The sequence below is a fragment of the Coregonus clupeaformis genome, chromosome 35 (genome assembly GCF_020615455.1).
Source record: "Coregonus clupeaformis isolate EN_2021a chromosome 35, ASM2061545v1, whole genome shotgun sequence".
In the NCBI taxonomy this organism is placed as follows: Eukaryota; Metazoa; Chordata; class Actinopteri; order Salmoniformes; family Salmonidae; genus Coregonus; species Coregonus clupeaformis.
This window is the reverse complement of record NC_059226.1, coordinates 33,278,491-33,292,464: the sequence shown is the minus strand read 5'-3', so window position 1 is coordinate 33,292,464 and position 13,974 is coordinate 33,278,491. Positions and strand designations below refer to the sequence as shown.

Here is a 13,974-nt window from a genome sequence, read left to right as displayed (position 1 = left end):
TCTCCTCCTCTCCTTCCTCCCCCTCTCCTTCCATTAAGCAGTAGGAGGCTGTCACTGCAGTGGAGAGTGAGAGGAAGGAGGGGGGAGAGAGAGGGGAGGAGAGCAATTACTACTGAAAATACAATGATTGAGAATGATTACTACTGTAAATAGAATGACTAAGAATTACTACTGAAAACACAATGATGGAGAATGTTTACTCCTGAAAAAACAATGAATGAGAATTCCTCCTGAAAAAACAATGAATGAGAATTCCTACTGAAAATACAATGAATGAGAATTCCTACTGAAAAAACAATGAATGAGAATTCCTACTGAAAATACAATGATGGAGAATGATTACTACTGAAAATACAATGACTGAGAATTACTACTGAAAATACAATGACTGAGAATTACTACTGAAAAAACAATGACTGAGAATGATTACTGAAAATAGAATGACTGGAAATGATTACTGAAAATGAAATGTGTGTAATTACATTAGCCTACAACTTACAGTACTTAACACCTGGAAGCTGCTGGCTGAATCAGATCAGGACCAAACCACGTTATGTTCCAGATAGCAGCATTCTATAGCCTGGAATCCAAACAGAATATCGCTCTGTTTCAATATTCCTTCATTGAATCAGTGAAGTGAAACAACAGGGAAACGGTCATATTCAGTGTGGATTCCAGGCTAAACAGTCCGCCTCTGAAATTAATTGGATGTAAATGACTAACCAACGGGCAGTTCTAATGACTCCCTGGAGGCAGCAGAGTGTAGGAGGTGCAGGGGTCAAGAGATCAGGGGTCGAAGAGGTCAAGCGCTAAAACAAACAGAGAAACCCATCTCCTCTAAGGACTGACCTGTCTGTAGTCAGCTAACTGGATGGATATCAGTGGAAGGTGTAGTAGCTCACATGCATTTCTAAATGTCTCCACCGTTAGGAGGAGGGCCAAAAAAGACTGGCGATAAAAAAAAGAAAAGTCAGAACCTAAAGAAGGCTGATTCAGCTCGGCCAAAACGCTGTCAACAACAGTGCAGGAATACAGCCTGGGAGGAAACACCATAGGCCACTATAGTGCCACTGTCATGGGCGGGACCTGAACCCCAGTCTCCACGTTCAGATCCCCTCCATGACAACAACATGTGTCTATGGTTGTGTTTTGCTTTTAGTGTAGTTATGTGTAGTATTGATGTGTAGTATTGATGTGTACAGTGTATATTGATGTGTATTTATGTGTATGCAGAGCTCATCTGAGAAAGAGACCTTGGTCTCAGCATGACTCCCTGTCAAAATAAAAGGTTAAATAACATCTCAGATGCCGCTGCTCATGATTGCAGTTTAGAGTGCCTGCTGCAGTAACACTGAGTGAGGACGAGGGGATTCTACAGTGATGTTGACACACCATGTGGGAGAAAACTAAAAGGCAATAGTAGATTTTAAGCTGTAGGCGGTGTACATTATAATCATCTAGAAACATATCTTCTGAAACATATCTTCTTAACACAGCATCCAGCTGTGCAGCTGTTCATCCAATAACCTCTCTGGATGTTAAACAACCATTAAACCACTGTTATGCTATTCTCTATTCCCTGGGGCATACAACACACAATGTCTAGTGTCTACCGTTCTGTGAAGAGAAGCAGAGAGAGAGGAGAGAGAGAGAGAGAGAGAGAGAGAGAGAGAGAGGGGGGGGGAGAGAGAGAGAAAGAGAGAGAGAGAGAGAGAGAGAGAGAAAGTCACACTAAGAAAAACACACAAGCCTCTCCATAATAACACCTCCACCTAAATATGACTGAGAGACAGAAGGCCTGTACATATAGAGGAGGTGACATCCCAGCAGACAGTGGGGAACAGACGGACACACACACACACACAGACACACACACACAGACACACACACACACACACACACACACACACACAGACACACACACACACACACAGACACACACACACACACACACACACAGACACACACACACACACACACACACACAGACACACACACAGACACACACACACACACAGACACACACAGACACACACACAGACAGTGGGCTCAGATTATAGTGTAATGGCTACAGTCAGAGTTTCATAATAAAAATAGGTAAGAAAAAATAACCAAAAATAGAATAAGTCAGTGTCATTTTATGCTTTGATTAGCCTAGCCTAGCCTAGCCTAGCCTAGCTTACAATAGGAAACATCATATGATCATCAGTAAACTAACAAAAGCAGAATGTACAAGGTACCTATTTTACACTAATAAACACTAGCCATGGACAGTACTACCTGGCCCTAGTCTGAATGAAGTGTGTTGTGAATAGATGCGTAGTACTGGGGCGGCAGGTAGCCTCGAGGTTAGAGAGTTGGGCCAGTAACTGAAAGGTTGCTGGTTTGAATACCGGAGCCGAAAAGGTGAACAAATCTGTTGCTGTGCCCTTGAGCTAGGCACTTAACCCAAATGTCTCCAATGGGGATCATGGCTGTGACTCCACTCCCTGCAGGTGTCTCAGGTGGAGTTGGGATATGCAAAAAAAAACAATTCCATTACAGACAAATATTTATATATATCCTTTTTTTTTTTCTTTTTACCCGCAATATCCAATTGGTAGTTACAGTCTTGTCCCATCGCTGCAACTCCCGTATGGACTCGGGAGAGGCAAAGGTCGAGAGCCATGCATCCTCCGAAACGCGACCCTGCCAAGCCGCACTGCTTCTTTACACACTGCTTGCTTAACCCGAAAGCCAGCCGCACCAATGTGTCGGAGGAAACACTGTACGACTGGCAACCGTGTCAGCGTGCATTCGCCAGGCCCGCCACAGGAGTCGCTAGAGCGCGATTGGAATAAGGACATCCCGGCTGGCCAAACCCTCCCCTAACCCGGACGACGCTGGGCCAATTGTGCACCGCCTCATGGGATTCCCGGTTGCAGCCGGCTGCGACACAGCCTGGGCTCCAACCTGGGTCTGTAGTGACGCCTCAAGCACTGCGATGCAGTGCCTTAGAATGCTGCGCCACTCGGGAGGCCCAACAGGACAAATATACGCACCCCCAAATGATTATTATTATACTACCTGGTCCTAGTCTGAATGAAGTTCAGGAGTGTGTCTCCTTCTAATCCCACTCAATAATCATTAGGCGATTGTGCGAGAAACGTGTAGTGTCAATAGAGGATTAGAAGGCCTGTGACAGTGTGACAGCACTTTGACCTCTGCTCTCTCCCTCTCTCCACTCAATAGGACCCTACTACCAGAGACCTCCACTCAATAGGACACTAACAAGGATGATCAAGTGATCAGAGTGATGATCCAACACTCGATAGGGCAATACCCCCACCGCTGGCTGTCCCTTCCCTGTCCCCTCCCTGTCCCTTCCCTGTCTGACCCCTGTTCCTCCCTGTTCCGTCCCTGTCTGACCCCTATTCCACCCCTGTCCCTTCCCTGTCCCCTCCTGTCCCTTTGTGCCCCATTCCCCTGTCCCTTTTCCCCTTGTCCTTTCCCTGTCTGACCCCTGTTCCTCCCTGTTCCGTCCCTGTCTGACCCCTATTCCACCCCTGTCCCTTCCCTGTCCCCTCCCTGTCCCTTCCCTGTCTGACCCCTGTTCCTCCCTGTTCCGTCCCTGTCTGACCCCTATTCCACCCCTGTCCCTTCCCTGTCCCCTCCCTGTCCCTTCCCTGTCTGACCCCTGTTCCTCCCTGTTCCGTCCCTGTCTGACCCCCTATTCCACCCCTGTCCCTTCCTGTCCCCTCCCTGTCCCTTCCCTGTCTGACCCCTGTTCCTCCCTGTTCCGTCCCTGTCTGACCCCTATTCCACCCCTGTCCCTTCCCTGTCCCCTCCCTGTCCCTTCCCTGTCTGACCCCTGTTCCTCCCTGTTCCATCCCTGTCTGACCCCTGTCCCTCCCTGGTCCATCCCTGTATGTAACCCCCTGTATGTCCCACTCCTGTCCCCCATGTATGTCCCACCCCTATCCCACACCTTAAACTCCCAGGCAGGAGTGCCAGTCAGAGTCTGCCCTCTGTCCCCTGGCCTATAGACCTTGTCCTGTAGACAGTACCAGAGTCTGCCCTCTGTCCCCTGGCCTATAGACATTGTCCTGTAGACAGTACCAGAGTCTGCCCTCTGTCCCCTGGCCTATAGACCTTGTCCTGTAGACAGTACCAGAGTCTGCCCTCTGTCCCCTGGCCTATAGACCTTGGCTGAATCTCTAACCGAACACTTCGAGCACTCGATCAATCTATATACGCGTTCACAAGTCAATTGAGTCAATCTCAAAGGCTAGTTGTCGACCCTTCGGAAGCCTCTTTATTGACTGGGCATCCTATGCCGACTCGGCGCCCTTGGCAGCAACTTCTTCTGATGAATCTTATCATGTTACCTAGCAACAACAGTCCCTACTACATCGCCCTAAAAAAAAGTCTGAATAAATCAAGACATATCAAGAAATCTGTCATTCATTTAGAAGTTTAATTAAAAGGAGGTCTTAGTCGCGCAATTTTACATCTAGCTAAGGAGTTTAGTGTATTTCTGAAGTTTGATCATGTACACGAAAACTGTCCATTATTAACTTGCTAGCTAAGACTGAGCCTGTCACTTCATATGCAACGAAAGAGAAGCTAAACAACCAGCTAGTGCAACACTAAATGCAATGCTCCTTCCATAAGCAAGCTAGCTAGTTAGCATGTAGCTTGCCACTTATTTATTTAGGATATTTACATTTTAGTCATTTAGCAGATGCTCTTATCCAGAGTGACTTAAAGTTAACAAACCCACAACCCTAGCGTTGCAAGCGCCATGCTCTACCAACTGAGCTACACGGGACAAGTTTGACAGCTTGCTGATGAAGTTGTAGACATGTTCCCAGCAGTCAGTCCGTACTTCAGCATGTTTCCAAAGCACCAATCGCTACTTTGTAACGTTGGGGCAGCAGCAGCTGACTCAATACTGTACTGACTCGGGGTAGAACAGGCAGTTGCTGCATCATTAGAACACGTTCATTGTGATAAAATTTTTTTACTACAGTAGCTAGTTAGCTAGCTAACATTACATTCCTGTGTTTGTCAGTGAAGCTAGCTAGCAGCAGGCAGGCTACAACAAGCTAAAACCAGCTGATGGAATCACTTGTGACCGATATACTTGCACATATTTTGTGCAGGAGTAACGTTAGATGTCATTTTGTTTTTACAACTTTCTCACTGTCTATTGGAGTATGCATCTGTGTCTGCCCCAGGTCCCCAGTACCTGTGTTTCATAGCAAGTGAGTCATGCTACAAGACAGGTCACGGGAGACAATGCTCGCGAATGGATTTAGAATTTTGGAATATTGATAAGTGGCAGTTGGGACGTCGAATGCACATCGTCTCAATGCTCATTTTGGCCAAAACACTGGCAGACTCAAGTGATCACTATCGAACATAACAGCAAGTGGCCACTTGATAAAGGGCTTAGGGGCCAAGTGTTGGGTTTGACATTCAGCCCTTGTCCTGTAGTATTATTAATGACCAGACCACTGGGCTGTTTAGGAAACATGTTGTAGCTCATTATGACTGTGGTGCAGCGGACAGAACAGAGAGAGACACAGCAGGCTGCTGCCACCGCTCCCTGCCCAGCCTCCCTCTGAACAGCAGCGCACTGTGAAGAGAATACCAGAGTAGTAAACACACACACACACAGAGAGAGATCCACCTCAATTGACACCTTTTCAGATACTGCACTAACGCTGGCCACCAAGCAGAGGGTGATAACAACAGTGTCTGTAAGGTAATGTAGGCTACCCCTCAGTGGCTGAACAGCATAGGACGTGATATGATGACCACTACCCTGTGTTATAATCCCCCAGTAAGGACCAGCATGGAGCTGGGAGGAGGAGGAGGAGGAGGAGGAGGAGGAGGAGGAGGAGGAGGAGGAGGAGCAGCGAAGAGCACCTTCTGGCCCGACTGTTGCGATGCCTTCTGCAAGACAAGCTGCTCTGCTCTGCTCTCCACAGGAGGAGGGGATGAAAACAGGGTGAGAGAGAGAGAGAGAGAGAGAGAGAGAGAGAGAGAGAGAGAGAGAGAGAGAGAGAGAGAGAGAGAGAGAGAGAGAGAGAGCGAGAGAGAGAGCGAGAGCGAGAGAGAGAGAGAGAGCGAGAGAGAGCGAGAGAGAGAGAGAGAGAGAGAGAGAGAGAGAGAGAGAGAGAGAGAGAGAGAAGAGAGAGAGAGAGAGAGAGAGAGAGAGAGAGAAAGAGAGCAGAGAGAGAGAGAGAGAGAGAGAGAGAGAGAGAGAGAGAGAGAGAGAGAGAGAGAGCAAGAGAGAGAGAGAGAGCAAGAGAGAGAGAGAGAGAGAGAGAGAGAGAGAGAGAGAGAGAGAGAGAGAGAGAGAGAGAGAGAGAGAGAGAGAGAGAGAGAGAGAGAGAGAGATGGATAGGCCATGTAATAAACAACATTATGTACCTGACATTACAGGTGTTTAAACAACATTATGTACCTGGCATTACAGGTGGATAAACAACATTATGTACCTGACATTACAGGTGGATAAACAACATTATGTACCTGACATTACAGGTGGATAAACAACATTATGTACCTGACATTACAGGTGGATAAACAACATTATGTACCTGACATTACAGGTGTTTAAACAACATTATGTACCTGACATTACAGGTGGATAGGCCAGGTAATAAACAACATTATGTACCTGACATTTGATTTGATTTGATTACAGGTGTCCCTGCATGGGAGTAATAAGGGAATCTGTTGTTCAGGCATATCAATATGAATAATTCCCAAATTAAAAAGCTTTCCATAGGTGATAATAAACACATTCCTGTGACACAAGATCCTGAACTCCTTTGCTACTTGAGTGGGGCAAGGTGTAGTTGCTAGGTAAGCTATGTGGATTGTGGAGGAATATGGCACAGGCTACATCCATAGGATTGAATGTACCTAATGCAGTGATAAACGACCTTTCCCAGTGCATAGGAGACGATCGTGATGGTGCACATGCAATGTTTCTCATTTCTGACAGGAACCACAGCTCAGATAACTACACCTTTCCCTTTCCCCTCGCGTCGCAGAGACATCCGTCTGCATCAGCAGTATGTAGCCACTGATATGAAATGCCAGCGTTTCGCCCCAATTTATATGCCTCCTTCCTCCTCTGCCCAATAATTACCCCCTATATTGTGACGCTGTTGAGCTGAGGTATAAATATTATTATATCCAGTGGGCTGGGATAGGGGCAATGCGACTACACGCTCTGCGGTATTCCAAATGGCCATTACGCAAAGGGAGACCACCGGCAATATGAAATAAATGCATCCTATGCATTATCCCTATTGGCTATATCAATTCGTTGCGGTGAATATGTAGGATAATAATCCCTATATGATTATGAATATTATCTGCTTGGTCCCGTTGCCTTATCCCTTCCCATTGGAATGGGACCAAGCGCTGCTCAAGCAGATTTGCAGGCTAGGCTACGTTTCCTGCAAACTCTCACTCACTCTCACTTGCATAACAAGGTATGGAAAAGGAGTCTGTAAACCGGTTTCCCGTTTCGCTTACCTGCCCACCGTTTGGTTGGCGAGCTGTCGCATTCGATTGAACTGCTTCTTCATCTTGTATTTTCTGCGTTAACACCTATGGGGGAAAAGACTCCGCATTTCTCTCAAAATAACCGCCCGTACTCCGCAGCAGTACAAGAGAAAATCCACCCTCTCACTCTTTCTTTCCCTCATCGCAATTGTTAAAACATTGAAAATGCGCTGAATTACATATTTTCACTGCATTTTCCCATCTCTATTCGCCCTATACACCCAGTTCAGAGATGCTTAAGCAATTCGCCGCTATGGGCAGCAGAGAGTGACAGCATCATGACAAGTAGCCGCTGCGCAGCCAAGGCACTGTGGGAAGTGTAGTAAATCGTGAACTGTTCCAACACATCCCACTCAGCATCAATTATTATGGATCACCAAGGGTATTGATAATGTTTACAATTGAATTATCAATAAATGACATGTTTACAGTTATATTGTAGATAGGACATGGGTTGGTAGGTTATGATAAATGTCATAGGGCCAACTTTTCCAATTTGTAGCCTACATCAAGGGGGGCAAAAATCAATAGCCAACATGTAACAGTAAAGCCCTGATACAAAGTGTCTTACTGCTGTTTGTGTCAAACTTGGACTACTGAAAGGTGCTATTCTTGTTGCCAGGCATGACAAGCAACTGAATTAGGATGTTATCCAGCTTACACTACCACCATGTGGTTTCTATGTGCCAGTACAACTTTTCTTCCTAACAACTGTTTCCAGGATCTGTACTTAGAGTAGGTGTGGATCTAGGATCAGGCCCTGCCTGTCCATGTAATATTATGAATTATGATATAAAGCAAAACGGATCCTAGATCAACACTCCGAGATGCTATATGGAAAAGTGCCCTGATCTTATTCAGAGGATTTACACGTGTGTAACCAACTAGTCTCTTCATTGAGGGGCACTGTTTAGGCTACGTTCTGGTAACGTCACAGGTAACCTCAAGATAAAGAGCCGGCTGGTGAATGAGATTACAGGCAACCAGTTTCTCAAGAGGCGGTGCCTGAGGAAATACTGAGAGAGACTTTCCACCAGTATAACCATTTGTATCGGTGTCATGCTGTTCATAAAGCTTATACTACACTGGAACGTTTGACCCCAAATAAAAAGTGCCAGGCTGAGGCATTGTTTATTAATGAAACCCAAATAGGTATTCGGTAATGACCTTGAGTAGTTATTCAAATATGGTAGGCTGCTCCCTATCTGATGTTATCATTCGAGGAACACTGTTGATCTCACCAACAACACACAAACAACAACATATATTTAATATAACTTATTTTCCATCTTCAAAACTTTGAAAATATGTTTTATAGTTCTGTGCTCATTAATTCATTGTAGATTTAATGTAGAACTTTGAGAGTTGGTTTTGATATGCCACATAATTTAATTTCTCACACAAGAACATGAATTAAGTATCTGTATTAGAATGTCACCCATCCACTCTCACAGTAAGAGTAGGTTTTATTACTCAATTAAGCTGAGTCATTAACTGAAATTCATTATTACACTTCACCACCCTCCCACCCCCTCCCTCCCCTCCCTCCCCTCCCTCCCCCACCACCTCCCTCTCTCACCCCCTCCCTCCCCCCTCTCCCCCCTCCCTCTCACTGGGAAGAAAAAAAGGAGTGAGGAACCAGAACAGCTGAGGCAGTTGGTTGGTTGGGTTGGGACTGGGAGCTGCTAACCAACCAGTAAAACAGGAACAACTAGATAAGCAGAGGAAACCATGAGAGTACACATGGAGGATGGAGACGTTGATAAAGCACATTCCAGAAACCTTCCGCCTTACATAATAAACTAGGTAACACTTTTACAGTAAATTGCTCTGTAACACTTTCCATTAAGTTGCTCTGTAACACTTTCCATTAAGTTGCTCTGTAACACTTTCCATTAAGTTGCTCTGTAACATTTTCCAATAAGTTGCTCTGTAACATTTTCCATTAAGTTGCTCTGTAACACTTTCCATTACGTTGCTCTCTAACAATTTCCATTAAGTTGCTCTGTAACATTTTCCATTAAGTTGCTCTGTAACATTTTCCATTAAGTTGCTCTGTAACATTTTCCATTCAGTTGCTCTGTAACACTTTCCATTAAGTTGCTCTGTAACAATTTCCATTAAGTTGCTCTGTAACATTTTACAGTAAGTTAGTTACTAGTTACTAGTAAACTAGTAATAACTACAACCCATGTACTCACATACATTCACTTAGTGACCCAGTATACACACTAGAACTCTAGAAACAGAACATGAACATATATATATATATATATATATATATATATATATATACAGGTTATATATGTGTCAAATCGGAGGGCCTGTTGTCTGGACCTATGGCAGTCTCTATGGGGTGCCACAGGGTTCAATTCTTCCTATTTCGCAACAAAGCCTCCTTCACATGCTGCCAAACATGCCCTCGTAAAACGGACTATCCTACCGATCCTTGACTTCGGCGATGTCATTTACAAAATAGCCTCCAACACTCTACTCAGCAAATTGGATGTAGTCTATCACAGTGCCATCCGTTTTGTCTCCAAAGCCCCGTACACTACCCACCACTGTGACCTGTACGCTCTTGTTGGCTGGTCCTCACTACATGTTCGTCGTCAAACCCACTGGCTCCAGGCCATCTATAAATCACTGCTAGGCAAATCCCCGCCTTATCTTAGCTCATTGGTCACCATAGCAGCACCCACCCGTAGTCTGTGCTCCAGCAGGTATATCGCACTGGTCATCCCCAAAGCCAACACCTCCTTTGGCCGCCATTCCTTCCAGTTCTCTGCTGCCAATGACTGGAACGAATTGCAAAAATCTCTGAAGCTGGAGACTCTTATCTCCCTCACTAACTTTAAGCATCAGTTGTCAGAGCACCTTACCGATCACTGCACCTGTACACAGCCCATCTGAAATTAGCCCACCCAACTACCTCATCCCTATATTGTTATTTATTTTGCTCTTTTGCACCCCAGTATCTCTATTTGCACATAATCTCTTGCACATCTATCATTCCAGTGTTAATACTAATTGTAATTATTTTGCACTACAGCCTATTTATTGCCTTACCTCCATAACTTGCTACATTTGCACACACTGTATATATATTTTCTGTTGTATTTTTTTACTTTATGTTTTTTTACCCCATATGTAACTCTGTGTTGTTGTTTTTATCGCACTGCTTTGCTTTATCTTGGCCAGGTCGCAGTTGTAAATGAGAACTTGTTCTCGACTGGCTTACCTGGTTAAATAAAGGTGAAATAACAAAATAACAAAATATGACCATGCAACACCTCTCATGTTCACCATGTAGCCTACACAACTATGTAGGCCCTATATCAGATCCTCCAATAATGTACATTCCTTGTCCATTATAAACTGTACACATTGTTCCCTTCACAATACAGAAAGTAGAGCTAACTCTCCCTGGTGTCCGAATGGCAGAGCCTCTACGTAGTGTCAGTGGTAACACTACACCTCAGTGTTCCCATGCCCCAAGTCTCTCTTTACAGCAATCAATCCCCCCCTCCTGCTCATCTTTACCTGCAAGTCGATCTTGCTCCTTCAACCTGCCAGGGACTCACATCAATTATTTGCCGAGGATACTGAAGGTCTTTGAGAATTCACTTTCTCTCTGCGTCTCAATGTCTCTTTTCTGTCTCGGTGTCTCTCATGTGTCTCAGTGTCACTCTCTGTTTCTGTCTCCCTTTCTCTGTTTACATTGTAAGAATATATCATGTGCCGGTAGGTCATAGAACTACTTTGACACACACTGCGTGGTTATCTATTCATTCTAATAAAGTAACTGTAGCCTGTGAATAATACATGTGCTTGTAAATCTCACTGTAGTTCTCATTAAACAGGTAAAACATCTTACAACCAGAAATGCACAACAATGGTCTCCATGAGAGGTGCTGGAATTGCAACCCACACCGTTCTTTAATGAGGACTTGTTGCTAACAACAGAGGGGGCAGTTATACAGTGAACAGGGGCAGTTATACTGTGAACAGGGGCAGTTATACAGTGAACAGGGGCAGTTATACTGCGAACAGGGGCAGTTATACAGTGAACAGGGGCAGTTATACTGTGAACAGGGGCAGTTATACTGTGAACAGGGGCAGTTATACAGTGAACAGGGGCAGTTATACTGTGAACAGGGGCAGTTATACAGTGAACAGGGGCAGTTATACAGTGAACAGGGACAGTTATACAGTGAACAGGGGCAGTTATAGACCTATGTTAATGGGTGACTATGGAGGCATGTTCACAGGTACCTCCTTTTCTTTTAATCTTAGTACAAATATTTTTACCATTATTAACCAAATCACCATCAAAAAGTGTACGAATTGAGGAAATAAGACAATGCCTTTTCCTCTAAGTCATTCCATAAACTACCACTTTATTGCAGAGTGCATGAACCAGGCCTGTTTCGTTCAGTGACTTTATTAGATCCTGTCCAGGGCATTGAGGACAAACAGGCATAAAAGGAAGGCACCGTACCAGTTCAGACTATATGGCACTACCATAGATAATGACAGAATGGACAACGTGACATGGTTCAATTCATTAAGTGCAATAAATTGTCTTTATGAGAGCATGAGTGAAGAGAAAAGTAGACCATGCAATAACAAGCCATAGGTAATCTATCAGGTAGTGCGTAATGACGCACCACACATAGCTATGCTAGAGCCATATGGCTCTGGGCTTAGTGGGCTATGCCAATAGAATCCAAGGAAGTGTGGCAACTACCATTGCCATCAATGTGAATATCACAAGCAGAATGACCAAGCAACGTGCCGTTGTGCAAATCCTGATGCGCCGTCTCCTGCGGTTGGGTTGGGGGACAACAGGCATAGTGTCCATGCTAACCGCATCTTCATCAGCCATGGGTCGGCCCTGGGCACTGATTATGAAAATCTGACAGTTTCTGTGGTCGGGACTGATCAGTGATAGCGTCTGTTGACTCCTGCATCTCTCTGAAATCCACCTAAAGCGTCGCACAATCCAGTTTAGTCCACTTGAATCAGACGGTGAGCTACTTTGCCCTGACGCGCGTCGTGCGCCATGGTGATGTGGTGGGTTACTAGGTACTGGTGGAGGGACAGGAACAGGGACCTTCAAGGTCTGCCCGCCTACTTCCTCTGCCTCTTTCCCCGGGGCGAGAGGAACCCCGACCTCCTGTTGCTTCTTGATGAAAGTCAGGTGTCGGCAGACGGGACAGATGATGGTGTCTCTGATGACGCCGTCCCTGTTGATACTGACCAAGGTTTTGACCAGACAGTCGTGGCAGAAAACGTGTCCGCAGCTCAGGGTCCTCTCCGTGCCGGAGAGACTATCATAACACACGGGACACTCTGAGTCCTCCTGGCTCTGCGAGTCCCCTTCCTCTGTTTGGTGTCCGTCGAATGGTGCCATGCTCGACCCTCTACGCGCAGCCTGGCAGTGCTATCCACACCAGTGGTGCTCCATGGATTCACCAATAACCCTAATAACAGCTGTTAGCGACACCTCGGGATTTGACTATAGTTCCAACAGCAAGAATAAAGCTGATTTCAGTAGGCTAGGATCCCGAACCTACCTGCCTGAAGGTCTGTTGCACTGACTGAGTGAACCCAAAACACGTGCCACTCCTCCCCTACAGGGCAGTGTCTCCCTCTCAGGGACAGCTGTCAGCTATACCCATAGGCTACACCTGTATGACTCGCTGCTCTTCTGGTGCACACAGTTTGGAAAAGCAGCCAAACAGGATTTGGAATGTTTGAGAAAGAACACTGCATATTTAATTCCAGTGACAGTCAACTGCGGTTAGAGTGAGTATAACTGCAGCATGCTGCAAATACTGTGTCCAAAATAACACAGTTTTTCTACTGCAGTAATTTTGCAGTGTAACTGCAGTTAGTTACAGTGCAGTATAACTCACTGCAGTTATTCTGCAATTACTGCATCCAAAATACCAGAGTCAACTACACTTTTACTGCAGTTTCAAAACTGAAATATTTTTTGGTAAGGGCATAGCCTATAAGCTAAACATAGAAGAAACACTAGCCCACTGAATACATCACATAATAAAATGTTGGCTAAATTCAGTCATATACGAAATACTCGCAATGGGCTACTATGGGAAGTGCAGTGTTGCTACAATTATTAGCCTAATATAATAATCTCTAGGCTGCCTGTGAATGTGGATTTGTTAGGCCACTATGCGGCCTCTATGGAGGCTACTGCCTACACATCATCTGACTGCACCGCATCACTCATTTATCAGCATAATAGCGCCGCCTTGTGGTCAGGACAAGGCAATCAAAGGTCCAACCCTGGAGCGTCACATTTGACGTACGTATGATTTCATCGCGTGCCACCGCCTCGGATGCTACGTTACTTCCGAGAGTCGCGTTGGCGTTTTC

At 45.3% G+C, this 13,974-nt stretch overlaps 1 protein-coding gene across 4 annotated transcripts in view; it reads right to left on the bottom strand.

The window, feature by feature from the left end:
• LOC121551503 (rho GTPase-activating protein 44-like) overlaps window positions 1–7,813 on the bottom strand; it is a 110,463-nt gene extending 102,650 nt beyond the window's left edge. For all 4 annotated transcript variants that reach the window (XR_006657812.1, XM_045211017.1, XM_045211018.1 and 1 more), the window contains exon 1: window positions 7,540–7,813. Coding sequence is in view for 3 of the 4 variants with exons in the window: in XM_045211017.1 (XP_045066952.1) it covers window positions 7,540–7,592 (53 nt within the window). In the remaining variant the exon portion in view is untranslated. The remainder of the gene's footprint in view (window positions 1–7,539) is intronic.
• Window positions 7,814–13,974: the final 6,161 nt, after the last annotated feature.